Source organism: Embiotoca jacksoni, unplaced genomic scaffold, assembly GCF_022577435.1.
Source record: "Embiotoca jacksoni isolate LCO1_2020_lvr unplaced genomic scaffold, fEmbJac1.0.p SCAF_15, whole genome shotgun sequence".
In the NCBI taxonomy this organism is placed as follows: Eukaryota; Metazoa; Chordata; class Actinopteri; family Embiotocidae; genus Embiotoca; species Embiotoca jacksoni.
This window is the reverse complement of record NW_027185285.1, coordinates 6,094,208-6,112,789: the sequence shown is the minus strand read 5'-3', so window position 1 is coordinate 6,112,789 and position 18,582 is coordinate 6,094,208. Positions and strand designations below refer to the sequence as shown.

Sequence of the window (18,582 nt, the reverse complement as noted above, 5' to 3'; positions counted from 1 at the left end):
TGAAAAGTGAGATTGATGAGGGCCATTTGTACTTTAGAGAGGGGGAAAAAAAGGAGATTAATAGAGGTATAACATTTAGGGGAGGTATAGGTGTGGACTAAAAGGTCATGAGCTAAGATAAAGGGAAATTGAGAGAACTAATTCCAGTCAGGAGAGGAGGAGAGGATGCCAGAAGTTGGGATAAGCGAAGGGTAAAGAATGTGAAAAAGGGTCACATTCGCGCTGGGACGAGGAGGGGCTGATCAAGAGAAAATAATGACTCGAATCAAAAGGATTTCAGAAGCTTATCTTTATTTGCTCAAGATGGTTTGATAGTTGAAAGTAAAAGATACACAGAGAGAGAATACGGAAAGATTTTTTTTTTTTTTAAGGTCCCATTTATACAGCATCAGTCGCTGGGTCAGCTGTGCAACTTTGACAGATTACAGTAGATCAAAGGAAAGCAACACAATCTTTTTTTTTTTTCTCAACTCTTTCTTTTTCAGAACACAGAAGTCATGTCTTAAAAACAGCTGAATCAAACCGCTGTGTCGACCCAATGTTACAAACCCTAAGGTGGTGCAAAAGCTCTCATCTAGCGAAATAACATTAAGCAAAATTGGCTTTAAAAAAAGCATCAGGTAAGACGTGTGTGTGTTTGTGTTAAAGATTTATTTAGTCCTGAGACAGTGTAAGCATATACAGTATGTTTGCGTGTTTCATGTCAGTGTGTTTCAGACTCTGTTTGTGTGTGTGGACTGGACTGATAACACGACCGCCCCTTTGGAGTACCACAGCTCACAGATCAGATCTGAGTAACCTCAGGGAGGATCGGGATAATAAGCAACATGTCAATTTATTTGACTGCCACACACCAACATATCTGCAACATCTTAAAGGATAACTTGTGTGATTTTTTTTTTTCTTCTTTTTTTTGTTATTGTCATCAAATATCATGAAATGACCAAAACCAACAGTGAATTAAATCCTACTAACAAGTATTATCTGTGTATCCAAAGAACGATTTTAGCGCCTTCATGGAGCGCCATTGTTGTCCAAAAACTAAAAACACATTACTGAGCCACACTGCTGCAGTGGCTGACGTGTGATGTTGTATTAAAACTCCTCTCATCTTTCACAGCCGGCCAAAAGCATGTCTGCAATCTGTGTAAATTGTTGCTACTTTAGCTAGAATACAAGCTCTTGTGAGTGCATATGATTCCACAGCTTGTGCACAGGTGCCATGAGGTAATGCACGAGCTTCCGACGACTTCTCCATTATTTATTACCACACAGCCACCAATATGTCTGCCATCAGATGGTCCACAAAGCAGAACCACGTAAGAATCTGGTATGGGTGTCTGCAGTAGATCTGGCCTTAGCGATGTAGTCATGTCAATAAATACATTGCAATTGTGCTCATTATTAAAAAAATATGGGCAATGAAGTTCATTCAGAAACAGCTCCACACACAAATAGTAGGGATCGCTGTCATTGTCTCTGTGGAGTCAATTCATGTCTGAGAATTTAGAAGAAAAAGTACAAACAAAGACGTGCTGAACAAGAAAGTCTAAGGGCAACAGCGGATGCTACAATTACCCGTCGACTCTGTCTGGGACCCCACACAGAACTACGCGAGACCGGTGGCGCAACTGTGGTCAGTGTTCGCCATCCGAGGCAAAATGTGGCTGCGGGAAATGGGACCATCTGCGGTGTCGGGAGCTGCGTGATGGGGGAAACACCAGGATGAAGTTTCATGTGTTACATGAGGCCCTGAGCTACAGGATGGACAAAACTAGCTGACAGCGGAACACCGGAGTCTGAAGGGGAAAAGTGGAAAATCGTTTGGTCCAGACGAGGGATGGGCATCGAAATTTGGTACTGATCGGAACTGGTACCCGAGTGGCGCAGGAGCGCGGTATCGAACGGTTCTGCTATCGATACTGTGGCCAATATAAAAAAATATTTTTTTTTGTATTATTGCTACATATTAGTTATCCTGCACATTTCATCTCACCTTTTGTCTATTTTTTTTTTCGCTATTCCCGATCCAGAAGAGAGACCTGTGTCTCAGAACCTCCGAGCAAGGCGAGGAACTCGTATCCGGCTCAGCGTCTGTCACCGCGGGAGAGAGCCCTTCAATTTCTGATGCCAACTTAATTAGAGAGTGAAGCAATGCTAACGTCTTACGAGTTGAAAAGGAAGAAAAAAAAAATAAATCAGCAAGCGTTTACAGTACTAAATGTTAACCAGAATTCCAGAGACTGTACGAGTAATTGCTAAGTAAAGCTATGGTTTCCATTTATTTTGTGATGCAGCTCTAAAGAACAGATTGATAAACTCTATCATGCTTTACATACACAGTCAAGAGAGTTGAGAGTTAGTAGAACGGATTAATTGTTGGTTTTAGTCATTCTGTGCGCTTCGCCGTGAATAGAAAAAAAAAAAAAAAAAAAAAGAAATCTGAAAATCGACAAAGTTTGCAGGTAACTCTACATATGACTGCCTACAACAACCTCCAAACAAGATATCAGCAGTAAAAGCACATTTATAAAGCTCTGGAAATAAATCAAACGGCCAAGAATTTGTTTCCTCGCACCTCTAAAGCTACGTTTTAGGGAACAAAGGTCTGCGTAGTGCGTGTCTGATTTGATCTAGAAATGGCACCACGCACACATCAGAAGTGGGAAAAAAAAAAAAAAAAGGCAAAACCACAGCTAGTGAGCAAAGAAAGGTGTACTCACTTCCTCCCGCTGTACGTAAACATGACTTCACTTCCTTCATATTTTCCTGAATTTATTCGTACCCTTCGTAAATCGATGAAAGTGCAAACACCATTCTTTGTCAGTCTTGAAGCATGCATCACGTATGCATGATTCGTTTACATTGTATGAGTTAAATCATGTCTGTCCTCGCTCTGATTTTTACACTCCTGCGTGTTGTTTCGGACATAAAGCTACGTGACGGCACAGATCAAGTCAAAGTGCACAAGGTCAAAAGAAAGAAACGCGCAAAATGGGGAAAAAAAAAAAAAGGCAGGAAATGAGCGCCCCCGTCAGTTTGGCTGTAAAAACCCCCATGTCCTTCGCCCCGCGTCCTCACCCCTTCCCACCCACTGACCAAAACTCTGATGCTGATGTTGCACGCCCCTGCCGGTTGGGCCCTGAGGGGCCGACCTGTCACACTGTGAGAGAGATGAAGCTGTTGTATCTCTGGATGTTCCTCTTGAGGATCTCTGAGCACGGCCCCAGCACACGCTCAAAGCGGGGCCTATCCAGCTTCACACACTTGAGGGGTCCACGGGCAACTACAGTGGCTGCCCTGGGACGGTTCAACAGCAGGGCGATTTCACCTGGAGGAGGAGGAGGAGGAGGAGGAGGAGGAGGAGGAGGAGGAGGAGGAAGAAGATGGAAGATGGAGAGAGGGCAATCAGCCGGGATGTCATGAAATTGGAATTGTCAAATATTTGGAAGTACACTACTACGAGTTTTTAGAGCATGATACGTCATCAATTGATGAGGAAATGTGTATATCGCAGCCTCTCAAATGCTAATATTTGCCATTTTTACGTCTTATATTATATCAAACAGAACATTTGTGGGTTTTCTGCTGTTGTCGGAAGACAAAACAAAATAGCTTATGGTGCGACTTTCGGGAGCACTTTCCACCTTTTTCTGACATTTTGACAAACGACTAATCTTTAATTAATCATTAATGACAGCAATTATTAGTTGCAAACCAGACAAATTCTTGAAGAAATTGTAGGTGAAAAAAATGATATGTATAATTAAATATTCTACCTAGATGCATTATTTACAGCATCTTCTAAAAAAAAACAGTAAAGTCCATTTTTCTGTGCCAACATTGCTTAAAATTCATTGGAGGACAATGAAAAAGAATTCACGCTCCATGACCAATGCAACTAGCCTTTGACATTCCTTTACTATTTGACATAGCAGAGTTGCTATTTATGTTTCTTCTTGCGCAATTTATAATTGTAACGTCAAATAATAAGTATAATGTAAAATAATTTGTGTTTCAACCAAATAGCATTTTGTGAGCGGTGCCAAGCTAGAAAGGGAAAGATTTCCTTGAGCACTCACCAAAATAGTCAGAGGGTCCGAGGCGTCCAACCTCCACGTACTCCTCATTGTCAGACCTGCGCTGCAGAACAGAGGCTATTCCCTGGACACAGAAAAAAAAAAAAAAAAAGTTGTATGAAATAAAAGAGACACGGAGGCAAGAGGAAGAACAGGATGAGGAGGAAAGGAATTAAAGGAGGAGGGTGTGTGTGAAGAAGGGAAAGAGGAGGTGGTGGTGGTGGTGGGAGGAGGGGAGGGGGGGGGGGCTTTAGTTAGTAAGGGACTGAAAATCATCAGGAGGATTAAGCTGAGGAGAAATTCCTTTGCTTCATAAGAACACAGGTGCACGGGATTTAGTCCACTTTTCTATGGGACAGACACCTGTTGTGTGAGACGCGTAGGAGCAGAGACACAAAACAACACGCACTCATGTATTCCAAACGGGTGAGTGGGTGGGGGGGGGGGATGTGTCAGGGAAACTGATTGGTTCTGCATTATTTCCTCCAGAGTGTAATAAATACAAACATCTAAGCCCTTTAGAGGCTCAACCGATTCCTCAGTGTCTCCCATCACATAATCCCTTCATCACCATTCACCCATTTAAAATGGAAACAACTGTCTTGTCCAAGATTGAGCGTACTCCAATATATGGTCCCTAAATGACCCCCAGAAAACTGGTGCACTTTCACTCCAATAGCTAATCGAGCGTAGTCTGTGTGTGCATCTGCAAACGTACACACACACACACACACACACACACACACACACACAGACACACAGCCAGGCAACGATAACAAGGAACACACACGGATGGATGCAGAGTCTAATGCAAACTCTGGCACTCAGAAAAGACTGCGCGCACATTCACATGCACACATACAGTGAGAAAAAAAAACAAAAAAAAACACAGAGTGTGACAGCTGATATCTGCTGGAGAGACTGACTGGACTCTATCACAAGTAGAAGGAGGGGAATTTTTTTACTTCAGTTCACTGCGCAACCGATGTTCATGTTGTCATATTTTGTGTGTGTAGATGAGTGCGTGCTTGAAGCAGTGTTTTTTTGATGCAATGCATATTCACGTGAACGGCCTCGTTTGGCGTGCGCGCACACAGATATCGGTAGAATACGCACTTCCATGTGCTTCGGGGCTGCTGTTACTGGTAGCGGGCAGAAATTCAGCGGCGGAACTTCCCAGCCCGTCTCAGACCGCGTCACATAACAGACTCGACTCTTCGAGCGCTCTCCCTCACCGTCTCTAATCCTTTCTCTGCTCTCTCTGCTCCTCGGTTGCTGACCGGGCTAATAATGCTCAATATGAATATAATGAAGCTTAATGAGAACTCTCAAGACTGCCAGCGACCCACTGCAGGCGTACAAAGGCGAGACTGTGTTTCAGTGGAATGGGTGTGTGGGACTTGGTGAGTTTGTGCTTGAAATGAGCTGCGGACAAGTGGCTGATGCTGACAAAGTACGGAGAACGCCGCGCCAGTAAGACCTGGTCAAACTGTACTGGGATGCTTTTAGCACAACAACAAAACACAGCGGGGTGAATTTAGCTCCGGAGCAGGGGTTTCCTCACCACTTTAAAATAGAGCAGCGATGCTGTAGGTGACTGTGGCTGAAGGTGATGTTAATGCGTATTCAGCTTACTGACATGCGTGCTTACAACTTCTTTTTCTTAATTTTTTTTTTAGTCACTGGTCCTTCCTTCTTTATAGTCGTGTTCCTAAGTTATGGTGTTGAATGAAGGACATATTGAAGTTGACCTTTGACCTTTTGAAAATAAATTGCCATCGCTGCATCGTTTCATTCTATTTGACATTTGTGTGAGATGTTGTCATAATAAGGGTCGGAATTCTTGAGTTATGGCCATAAACACGTTTAGTGGGGTCACGGTGACCTTTCACCCCTAAAAAAAATAATCCTCGAGTCCAAGTGAACGTTTGGGCAATATTTGAAGGAACGTGTTCCCGAGGTTTCGCATTTACGAGAACGGGATGGACGACGAACCCGAAAAACATGATTAAAAAACATTCTGCTCATCTTAATCTCACTTCAGGTTTTCATCTGAATTTAGTATAAATATCAACCAAATTAAAAAAAAGTAAATATGAATTATTTTACATTTCTTTCCACTGCTGCGAATATTACGAGACTGTCGAAAATATCAAGATAAACAGATGGTGGCGCTAAAGTCTCCCATCAACACATATCTCATGATGTCATCCTATTTTCCATCTCCCCAATGTAGCCAAAGATGAGTGACAAATAAGTTACCAGCTTCATGCACATCATGATTTATCTCGAAAGTCTGTTTTCATTGCTCATTGTCACGTTTTATTTTATTTTATACATATTTTGTGGAGGGCAAAATTCAGACTCTTAAATTTCTGGCATTGTGGTTAGAGTGCAAAAAAAAAAAAAAAAAAAAGAAGAGAAGAGAGATGTGAATGGGGAGAGACTTGGGTGGACGAGGTACCGAGACTCCTGTGTTTACAACCAGTTGATTCCTCTCCTTTCCATTCATGTCCAAACAAAGAGAGTGAGACAGTGCAGCACCGCAAGTACAGTAGTTCATTGGTGAGCGGGCCTCATCCAGTGTGGTCCAGATAACCATCTCGTGATGTGCCACCCCGGTGGTAGCACTCTGCTCCGCAGATATTTCTTTTATAAACATAGGGAGAGCTTCCCCATGCCCGACACAGTGCAACAAAAACAGCAGAAGAGGTCAGGCAGAGAGAGAGAGAGAGAGAGAGAGAGAAAGAGAGCGAGAGAGAGAGAGAGAGATGAAAACAAACAGAGAGTATGTATGAATGAAAATGAATGCAAACAAGCAGCAGAGAAACCACTGACTGTATACAAGGAAAAAAAAAAAATAACAACAGAGAAAAGAAGAGTGCGAGCAAGTTTAAGCAGCAGCAGCAGCAATGCATCATCTGTCCCTCAGCTTAACGAGGACGTACAGGCAAGCCGCTTGATCACAGTCCTGAAACGAAATGCACATTCACATGTGTGTTTACACTTCAACATGTTTACAACGCACAGAGCGCAGACCGTCAGCTCGTAGTGATGTGTCACCGCGTGTTGAAAATGAATATAAAACAACATGCTCAGAGAAAGTCAGCGAGGAGAACGGTGATATCCTGGGGTAGCCTGTTCAAGAGGCCACCCAGTACCAGCAGTCCCTGCGCCTTCTCAGCCACACGCACACGCACACGCACACACGCACACGCGCACACGCACACACACACACAAATATCACTTACTGAATGTACTGCAGCACTGCAGCGTTTCTCACTGCAACAGCCTCGGGGCTGCTTTTTGAAGTTAAGATGACTCAAAAAAAAAAATGGTTTGACTCAATCAAGACCTGTTAATCTTTACCTTCCTTCTTGTGGCTGCATATTTTCACTCAGGCAAGAATGATGACCTCACTCGTTAACGGCATTGAGCTTCAGTCTATAACAGCAGTGTTAAACTGTATTAGCTAAATTGCATTTCAGTGAACACACGCAGGTTACAGGCGGCCAGCAGGAGATGTATTGTAGACAATCGACAGAGGATTCCTTCCCTGGGTGACCCACAGGGACCCTTTAGACCCCTTCAACGTGATTACTTTCGCGGGGGGGGGGGGGGGGGGGTCAAAGGACAAATGTACCATAACACACGAGTTGTTGTATAAAGTGACGACTGAGAAGAGAGTCAATACATTAGCGGAGCAGACGAGAAGGTGAACAACCATCACCTGATTTTACAGAATTTTCTTCAAGAGACTAACAGACAGTAACTTGAGATGTAGGTGTGACTTGGACTCTAGTACCATTCAAATCATTTATCAGATTGACTTGATCTGAAACTGGACTTTTAACGTCAGTGATTTGCGACCTCAGCAAGATTTCATCCTTTTGACATCGAATGACTTAATAATTAAAAGTGAGATCTCTAAATATACAAATAATGTTATGTAAAAGTATGTGACATATGTGCTCCACGCTTTCCAGACAACTCCTATGCTTTAGTCAATCAGAGAGCAGCCTATCAGCGACAGTGAGGGAAGGTGAGCTTCACACTTGACAACAGACATGAGTCTATAACTCAAACGATCTTATTAGTTGGTAAAGACTTTGCAGATGGAAACATACAAAACACCTATCAATGGAACTTAAAATGATTGTAATCGTGTCACAGACATGTCATTGTTTTTCTTTTTAAGGCACATGGTTTTAGATTGATTACTGAGGAGGAAATAGTACGTGTGAGGTCGTCTGTAGATTAAATAACAACACGAAACGGCAAAATAGGATTCAACAAACTACGTTGAGATTTAAATAAAACGACAGATTTTCTCACCCGCTATCCTCCTCTTTAATATTTCAGTTACATGTTTGAGATTGTTTTACTTTAATCCCGGTTTGATTGAAGACTACAGTTAGAGATACAAACCGTTACCATGAACCGGTGCGGTTGGTGTTAAAGAGGTATTCGTTATTCTTTTGGTAAATTTACTTTAATATAGTGTGCCGCTTAAAAAAAGCGACTGAGGACTTTGCACCCAAGACTCGAGATATTAATTTGTCCCATTTTTGCTCACAGTTTAGTGACAACAGAATATGTGAAACATGAACGTAGGAGCAGCGTGATTTGAAACTCTCACTGACATCTACCCCTGATGTTCCGAAACAGCGAGGCACAGATGACACGGCTTGAATGTGTGACGAGGAACGAGTGTGCATGTTGGGTGAAGAGAGGTAGAAGGCCAGAAGAAGGGAAAAGCAGGAGGAGTTGATGCGGGAGAAGGTGAGGCTCAGTCTTCACGGCCCCCGGAGCCTGTGAAGGCTTGTTTGTACAGTGTGAGAAAAAAAAAAAAAATGTAAACATGTCACTTTTCATTAGGGCCCCATTCCTGCCGGCAGGCAAAGAAAGTGATGTCTCTATACCACCCTTTTGTTAATCGTCCCCATCAGCAGCATGTAATTAGTGATTGTGGGGCTTGTCTTTGGCTGATGCACCAAAACCGCAGAAATAACAAAGCAGACAGAGGAAGAGGGAGGGCGGGGGAGTGAGGAGGAGGAGAGAAATCTCCGCCACGTAAACAAATATTGAGAGAGAGAAACGGAGTACAGGTACGCACATGAAAAGGAATCACAAGAGGAGAGGGTAGTGAGAGCGCAGGAAGCTGATCTTAATGCAAGACAAACTCACGCTCCAAAAAAAAAATCCCTCCTCTCCCCTTTTTAACTTGTGGTCCTTTTTGAATCAGCCTCCTCGCTTACCCATATGTCCCTGCCTTCTCTGACTCATCCTTCTCTCTCGTTCTCTCTCTGTGTGTGTGTGTGTGTGTGTGTGTGTGTGTGTGTCTCTCTCTCTCTCTCTCTCTCCTGCCTCCCTCCCGGGAGGCTGGGTCTCCTGACCCCGTGTGAAAGTCAGCAACACACATTCCACCACAGTCCACCCTGCTCTGGGAAAGTCAGGCTGCGCTGCACAAGAGATGGGGAGAACGAGAAAGCGAGGGAGGGAGAGGGAGCGCAAAGGAAAAGGAGAGAGAGACAGCAGAGAGGCGTTAAATAATGAACTCAGCTGCTGTTTGGTGCAGAAATTTGGTAAAAAAACAAAAAAAAAACAAAGTTACTGCAGGAAAACATGATGAAAAAGTAAACTTTGTTAATCCTCGTTGGTCCTCTTCCTCAGTGCGGATGCACCCCGCCTGGTTTTATAAAAAAAAAAAAAAAAAAAAAAGGATGAGGCTCACAGTGTGACACGTTCACATAGACCTCGACAACAAACCGGAATGCGCTGACTGGCTACTGGATCCTGATTTCTCTTCCTCTCCCTCTTCCTCCTCCTCCTCCTCCTCCTCCTCCTCCGTCTCTCCATCCTTTAATCCCACAGCTTCCCCTCCATATTTTTACTCCTCTCTGGGATGTACAAAGTCTCACACTGATGACTCATGCTTTGCTTGTGTCCTTTTCCATTTTCTGCATAGTCAAACTAGCTTTGAAAGGATTTCTGCAGCTTCTACTGGAGTCCCGCACTGGTGTATGTGTGAGGTGTATGTGAGATATACACAGTGCAGTCTATTAATATTTGGACAGGGACACCTTTTTTTTTTTGTCCGGTATGACAAGTAGCTCATTGGGGATAATGGATAGTGTCCTGCAAAAACGGTAAATTTTCTCAATTTAATTTGAGAGAGTCTAAACAGTCTTCACATCAGATGGACAGTGTAGGAGGCTTACTCATTTTATACATACAGTACAGTACTTCCCGGTAGCATATCTTCCCTGATCAGGCTCCTCCAGGACGGTACTGCAGCCGTCTTCAGTGTGACTTTCGGCAAGTGAAACACACACTGAGATTGACTGGTTGGGGGTCATGTGAAAGAATGAGTGCTACACCTTTAACCCAGCTTGGATGTGCAGCTCCTCAGTCAGAGCTCTAACTTCATGATAATGATTACAATTCAAATTCTGCGAGATTAGAGAGCCAAAACAACAGAAAATGTGTTGCTGTCCAAATCCTTGGAGACTGAACAGATGAGATATATTTAAAGAGAGGCATAGCTAGGAGAGTGAAATGAGGAGCTCCGGTGAAGAGAGAGAATGAGAGTGAGCCAAAATATGGATACGGACTGATTCATCACTCATCACTCGGCACCCTTGATAAAAAAAAATCCACCTCTGCCCAAGCCACTCCCATGCACTGTAACCAACGCACTGCTCACAAGGACTATTAACGGACACAGAAAGAGTTGGACAGACATAGTAAAAGACAGAAAGAGTGACAATGTGAGAAAGACAGACAACATTTTAAAATAAGAGCAGAAGGGATAAAGCAAAGGACAAAAACGACAGCAAACTCTGCCCCCCGCCCCCTCTAGACAGAGCCCTCTTGACTTGACCCTGGTGAAAGCTGCGTAAGTATGGAGTTAATCAAAAGTGTGTTAGGATGACAGGCAGGGGGCCCTTCATGAAGTCGCTCCAGGGGCCCCAGTTCCACAAAGCCTGCAGTGTGTGTGTGTGTGTGGGGGGGGGGGGGGGGGGGGGGGGGTATTCTTTGAACAGGAATCGTGGTTGAGGGCTGGAGCACCACCGGGTAGTCTGTCTGCTGGTGGCAATAAACGGGGATCAGTTCCGATGTCAGCAAAGAGCCCACCAACGTCTCTGTACGATGACATGTACATTAACCCCGGCACCGACCCGATGACACGTACACGGTCTCAGGCCCCGCATGTCAACACATACAGCTTAGAGGAAATGTGACAGTAAAGGGAAGCTACTACGCAGCATGTGTTTCTAGTGCTTTTCAAGAAAGCAACAAAACACAGACTCTCTCTCTCTCTCTCTCTCTCTCTCTCTCTCTCTCTCTCTCTCTCTCTCTCTCACACACACACACAAAGACACACATGAAGAGTTGTGTTTCCATCACGCCTTACATTGACATTGCAAACCTTACCTCTGTAATAATGAAGAAGTCATCACCAGGTTCTCCCTGCACCACTATCTTCTCTCCATCCTCAAACTGAACAGGCTCCAGAGCGTCGGCCACAGTCAGACGCTCCCACTTATCCAGAGACTCTGTGAAGAGACAACAAGTGTAGATCATGTGTTAATTACACTGATCTGTGCAATGTTTGATGCACAAACATGTATTTGTTTATGTTTCATGCCTTTTAGAGGTTGTTTTTTTTTCTTACGTGTCCAGTCAGCTGGGGGGGAGCGATAATTTCCCATCTCAGGCTAATCCAGTCATTCATCAGGAACCATTACCATCTCCCCTGACTGCCCTCTTTTCAAGGAGGCTCATGGTGCAAAAACACCTTGAGATTGACCCCTAAATCGCCCTACTGCTCACTCTGCTGGACTGTGGTGACAGAGATCTGTCCTCTTTGAGGCTCACTCAGGTCCAATCACCCCAGAAAACAGAAAAAAGTTTGATCCCCATGACAGCCAAGTGCCCTTTACTCAGCGTAAATTACTGTAGATAAGATCATCTGGTGCGTGCTAAAGTTAATATGTTCAGGTTCAACAGCCAGTGTATGTGGACTAAATAAGAGTAATGTTTGTTCAGTTGCTAAGAGTACGTTTGAAGGAGCAAATTACACTTTTTATTAAATGGAGTATGTCCCTCTCACTGTTGTAAACTGTGGTTCAGTTACAGTCCAGAAACATTATTCATAATTTTATGAGTTAAGGTTTCACTGAAATGGAACTAAACATAATATTAAATTGAATTTAGATTTAAGCAACAAAGCAAAAAAAAAAAATCTGTGGTGGTTCAGAAAATAGTATTTTTCCAAAAGGTCTAGTACGTTTAAAAAAGCACTGATTTCACCTTTCGTGAATAATTTCTGCTCAAACCTGTGACAGTATCTTTTTGAGTTTTTGCTGATCTTCAGAGTCAGTCCGATGGGCTTTCCGCCAATCCAACCACAGCAACAGTCACGTGGTTAGCCCAAGATATTTCTAGAAGCTGTTGGTATTTTCACTGAGACTAAAAAAGACAGCCACGCATCACGTGTGGAAATCAAAAGAGTTTTAAGCAACTCAGATGAGCTGATATTTAAAAAAAAAAAAGAGGAGCCACTTGATATCTCTTTGTAGATGATGCGCTAAACAAACTCGGCCTTCCTTTAGACATCAGCAGATTATCGTTGCCTAATTTTAGCAGTTTATACATTTACGTGTGGAATGTGATTTATCTGCTGTGATAACATTAATCTTTAGCTTTGTCTGGGTGAAAAGGTGATTCGCTGTTTTGATGTGAGGACGACGTGAGTTAGAGGTGTAAAACTGCAGCAGATTCTCTTTGTCTGACACGATTGTCTCCTCATGCGCTTAGTAACAGATCCCAGTGTGTCTGTTTGCTTGTGTGTGTGTATAAATGTGTATGCACTCAGGATTAACTAGGGTAAGTCTGGTGGTTTGGAGGTGTCCAGTGTCCCCTCCGGTGGGGGGGGGAATGGTGTCTGCCGGACCCAGATGGATGTCTTCTGTCTGGCTGCGAGCTAAAGGCAGCAGGTCCTAGAGGTGATCCTTAACAGCTAGCTGGTAACACGATACACGAATGTGCTGACTTGAGAACTTACATTTCACGCTTCGCGGATCCTGCACCTACTTGGATCACCTTGTCATACACATACATAGTAAACGCACAGGGAAGTGGCAATTGGGACGTTGAAGCCTGTGTGTGTGTGTGTGTGTGTGTGTGTGTGTGTGTGTGTGTGGTGAGTGTGTGTGTGAGTGTGAGTGTCAAACAACATGTTGGTTTTTCTCCCTTCACTCCACGACATCAAGGGCTTGTACCCAATTTCGTGGCTATCTCAAAAATCAAAGACAAACAAAAACCCTCCCCCCTCCTGCCCCTTCACCAATTCAAAGAGGCAGAGGCGAGAAGCAAGGCGACAGAAAGGGGAATGAAGGGAGGAAAAAGCACTTCGAAGAGGGAGGCGGGTGTTTGAATACAGGCCTCGACAATGCTGTCAAAAAGGGAGCCGCGGAAGAAAGGAGGTGAATGAAAAGAGAGCGGACCTCGCAGAGATGTTCTCCTAAGACCTGAATTGAGTGTATGCGTTTACTCAGCCAGCTAATAACTCTGTACAGGGGGCATGGCCTTACTCTATACACCACACACACACACGATCAAGTGGAAAAGGATGAGATGTCAGGTCCAATTGCAACTCATTTTGAAAGTCTGAATGAATCTTATTCGCCATCGCTCCAAACCCACTGGCCTGTGTAGGCTGGTGTTAGCCAAATTCCAGTGGGAAAGAGAGGCTTAGCTTAACTCCCTGTTCTTTAATTGTCCGCACAGATACAATGCAGAGTGTGACTGGCCTTAGTATGAACACTGAGAAGATTAGCACTGTACACACAGACCTTACTCAGCTACGGGCCTCGTGTGACAACGCGCGCCTGTGTTTATATGGGCTAATCTATAGTATACGTTGATTTAACTGCCTGCAGTCTGGACTCTTTGACCTGTTCAAAATTAATGCGTAGCACGGTCTGCACGTGCAAACACACTCATGCTCCGGCATATTCATGAATGCGGAGACAAACAGAGAAAGGAATATAAGCGCAGACGGGCACCTGCATCTCCATCATATGTTGCACTCCGATACACAAGACTTACCGAGAATGGAGACCTTGCTGAGGAACTCTTCATACATCTTTCTCTTTCTCAGTGTGCTGCCCTGTAAAACAAACGGGAAACACATTAACCATTAGACACGCTCATTGGGATTGGTAATTCTTCAACATCTCTGGAAGTATGAGAGTTGTTACCTTTGTTATTATTTGGAATGTCTTGGGTTTCGTTAGGCAGATTTGATTAACTGCGTAATACAGGGGATATTATTGTCACCTCTTGCTTTGATTGATCAGGAATTTGTCAAAGTAGTAGCAACCAAAACAAAAGTTTCTCTCAGTGATTCAGATCATTATTACTTTGGAGTGCAGATATCAGGAAGCGCCTCGCACAAAATCTGCACTTGTTCGTTGTCAGAGTTCAAATTGAGAGCATCTCTCAATGAGAACTTTTAACTGAAACAAATCCATTCAAATCTATTGATTTACAATTTGCCTACATGGCTGCATGTTCTTTATTCACTGGTCTTGTGTGACAGAAGTCATTTATTTTGCACAGCTGCCTTTTAATAGTAAATGAAAATGTAACATATGGGCACTGCCAATATTACAGTATTAGAAAATGAATTTACACAGCAAAAGGATGGGGTCATGATTATGGAGGTGTGTATGAGATATGCGGTAATGTTTATTGCATGTGTGTGTGTGTGTGTGTGTGTGTGTGTGTGTGTGTGTGTGTGTGTGTGTGTGTGTATGTGTGTGGCCCACCCCACCCACCAGGCAGGGGACTTTCCCCTTGCTGCCTCTGCCATGAAAATCAGGTGCTTCCTGACAAGTCTAGACCCAGAGGACCCGTTCCCTCACTGCGTTGCATTTCTCCTTCATTGCACAGAACCACTCGGAGCGAGCGGGAACATAAAGGGAGAAAATGCGAACGAGTAGAGACGATCTTGTCCGCCCTGCGTCTGCTTTTGCATATGGAAATGATATATTGAGGCTTGGGGTGTCTTTAGTGCATAAGTGCCTGGGTCCCGCTGCTGCCTCTAATTTCATATAATTTCACATTTTGTCTTAAAAGGGGAGAAAACGTTCCCAAGTGAGTCAACGTTGAGCTCAAAATCGTAAACAACATGATTAAAGGAATTCTAGCCTGCACTGCCTCCCTCCTGGATAAATGATTCGAATGTGTGTCTGTGTGTGTTGTCAGTGCGTGTAGGCAGAGCGTACGGTCTGTTTTTAGTTCTGCCACTTATATTTCGCTGCTGTCTCTGCAGAGATGAAACTTGCACTTTAAGCAAGCAAATACAAACACTCACACACGTGTACTCAGTCCCACACACACACACACACCTTCAAACACACGCACATGCATTGTGTCTGTTCGCTGTCTTTGAACTGATCTTCTGAACTTAAAGGCTTACCGTGTGTTCATACATTGCATTATACAGCAGGAAGGACTGCGTGGGCCAAACTAATGTCAGCAAAGTTCACTCAGGTGGATGGAATGAAAATGCTCCTTTGCTCAAATTTCTGATTCAAAAAAAATTCTAGTTGCCGTTTATCGTTGTTGGTGAACATCTTTTTTCTCTTTGCATTGTCTCTTTTTTTTTTTTTTTTTTTTTTCGTCTACTTGGGAGGGCCTGTGCACATGTTTCATGTACAAAACTCTCCTACTCCGGTTGGCCCCAATGTGTTCGCTCCTCCTGCGGTTAAAGATGAACCAGCCTCTGTGTCTGTTCGCTGTCTTTGAGGTGGAGTTATCAAAGACTTGAGGTGTGGATCGAAGCCAGACTAAACTTTCGGTACCTTACGCTCCATCACCCATCACCTTCATCGCTGTCCAATGTGAAACACGTACTCTCCACCCTTCACGCATCCCTCCTCATTTCTTGGCATAATTTCTCTTTTTTTTGCCTTTCGACTTGTGTTCTGTTTGTTGACATGGTCTGTCAGTTTGTTAATGGCTTTGTCTGTAGCTGTGTGTGTTTAAATACCAAGATGACACAACAAGGTGGGTATTGTATGACTGGCAGCAGCACAATGGAGAGAGTGTGCTTATCACAGCGAATGGTATTACATTGTTTACTTTATGTACTCCTGGATAAGGAGAGTGGTGGGTGTGGTGAGGTTGGTGGGGCGCCTCGGCTTTACATGATAAGATCACAGATATGTTCATATTGTACATAAACTGTGTCATCGACTTGCTCATTGGCTGAATTTGCTTCGAGACGATTCTGATAATGTCATGAGTATGTGTCATCTTTTACAATTGAGTGTGATGTAAGGGACAGGCTGAAGTCTTCGAGGGCACTTACACAAGAAACATGTAGACCCTCTGGAATTAACTATAATTTTCATTATTAATCAACTTGTTAAATATTTATTGATTCATGGATTTGTCAAGAAAATCCAATAGTAGTAAAAAATATCACTAAGGATCCCACAGAGCTCAAATATCTTCTTTTGTCCAACCAACAGTAATCCAAAGATAAACAATTTGTAAAACAATATGAGGAAATCTTCATATTTAAGCTGGAACCACAAACCATTTTTTTCGTGTTAAAATAACAAAAATAAATAATTTCTTATCAAACTTGCTGATTAATTTTGGGGCAGGATATGTTAGGTCAGGATTATTTCTTGAACGCTCCAGTGACTGTAAATGTAAAATACCATCAATCATTTTATGATTTGGAGCCCCAGCAGAGAAGTAGGACAGGACAGCAGATGTGAAAACAATGAAACTGATGGCAGCGGCAACACACCTTCAGAACTCCAAACTAACTAGCTGCAGACACAGGCACTCAGCGTAATTCTTACTGGGAAACACACCACACACATACACACATATTTACACACACACAGAATGCTCGTTGTAGTTGGCCTAAGACGTTGCCAGAATACCACACTTTGTAAAAACAGCTTTACAAATCATTGACAGCAATAATTAACTACAGGTTCACATAATTGAATTCTGTTTCACCCCGTCTCCCCTCCTGTTGCTGCTGGAAAGGAACGATGGAATGAGAGCTGCAGTGAGAGCGAATCCTGTCAAAGAAAGGTTACCAGGGCAGATTGCGCCCTCACTTCAGTTATGCGCTTAAGAGGTGACATGAGTGCTGGGCAGGCCAGTGCCAACTTCATACTGAGCTGAGAGGTCCAAAAACAGACCTTCTTCCGTCTCTAAAGGCCCAAACTGTTTGACAAAGTACAGAATTTTACTGACGGTGCCGGTGAGATTCACACAGGAGTTGGAAAGGTTAATTGGAGTCAATCTAATTTATTTGGAATAAGGTGTTACGATCACTTGAGGAAGTATTTAGATCGGTACGGAGTCGCTCTCTCTCTCTCTCTCTGTGTCTCTTGCTCTCTCTCACACACACACACACACACACACACACACACACACACACACACACACACACACACACACACACACACACACAATAAATAATTAATCATTCTAACAGCACCCAATATGTGTGTGTGCGCGAGTGAGTGTGACAGCTAGGGCAGAGCACCTTGTGTTTCCAGTTTAAACATTTAGACATTCCTGCTAGATAAGCTCCTGGAGCTGGAAGTGCGTGTACAGACATTAGAAATGACCCTTCCTCTCCTCTGCAGCCCTCACCCACTCCCCTCCTCTTCTAATTTTTTACCTTTCTTCATCTCAGAAAGGAACTCGAGAGACATTAAAACGGGAGGATACACTCCTGTGTGTGTTTTTGGAGGATAAAAATTTAAGTGTTTAAGGAGTCTTAAGTGGTTGAGTGGGAGAAAATATTGCAAGTGCGAGTGTAGAGAGTCTTCTAAAGTACATTTTTATTGAGTGTACATACATCTCACTTATTTCTGTATTGTGTCATTGTGTGGCTGCTGTTGGTGTACTGTATATGTTTGAAGCTTAATATTCTCCATTTTACAATGCAAAATGTAAAAGTTTTGTCAACTGGACTATAGTTTCTGCTGAAACATGAGAAAACTAAAGAGTAGGATTCTAACTAGTCTAAACTGTTTTGTCCTGAGGAGGAACTTAGTACAGTGTGATGCAGAGGCCAAATGGAAAAAATTATTAAAAAAATAAATACTTTAAGTATAAACGGCGTCTTACTCGCATAATTCCTTTGTCTGTAATGTCTTTGTGATAAGTGACCACTTTTGCGGACTTTTGCTTACTTACTACTGATGTATAACGACCCAAACAATGCAACGATGTACGTCTTCAGTTAAACAATAAGAAATTTACCAATTTAGATAATCCTCAAAGAGCAAACTTTTATAGATAACTGGTATTCACTGAAGATTAGCAGGTGATGTCCCACAATAGTGTACCATTATTCAGATAGAAAATAGATAACAGCTGCTATAAAACAGAAAAAAAACAGAAAAAAAAAAAAACAGCAGCTGTAAATTTCTTTCCATGTTGGGAGCGT

At 43.1% G+C, this 18,582-nt stretch overlaps 1 protein-coding gene across 5 annotated transcripts in view; it reads right to left on the bottom strand.

The window, feature by feature from the left end:
- Window positions 1-274: 274 nt before the first annotated feature.
- The window catches only part of prkar1b (protein kinase, cAMP-dependent, regulatory, type I, beta), a 64,187-nt gene continuing 45,879 nt past the window's right edge, over window positions 275-18,582 (bottom strand). For all 5 annotated transcript variants that reach the window (XM_069149118.1, XM_069149120.1, XM_069149123.1 and 2 more), the window contains 4 exons: window positions 14,196-14,256; window positions 11,517-11,638; window positions 4,083-4,164; window positions 275-3,331 (listed from right to left, as the gene is read on the bottom strand). In XM_069149118.1, coding sequence (XP_069005219.1) covers window positions 3,159-3,331; window positions 4,083-4,164; window positions 11,517-11,638; window positions 14,196-14,256 — 438 coding nt within the window. In that variant the 3' untranslated portion in view covers window positions 275-3,158. The remainder of the gene's footprint in view (window positions 3,332-4,082; window positions 4,165-11,516; window positions 11,639-14,195; window positions 14,257-18,582) is intronic.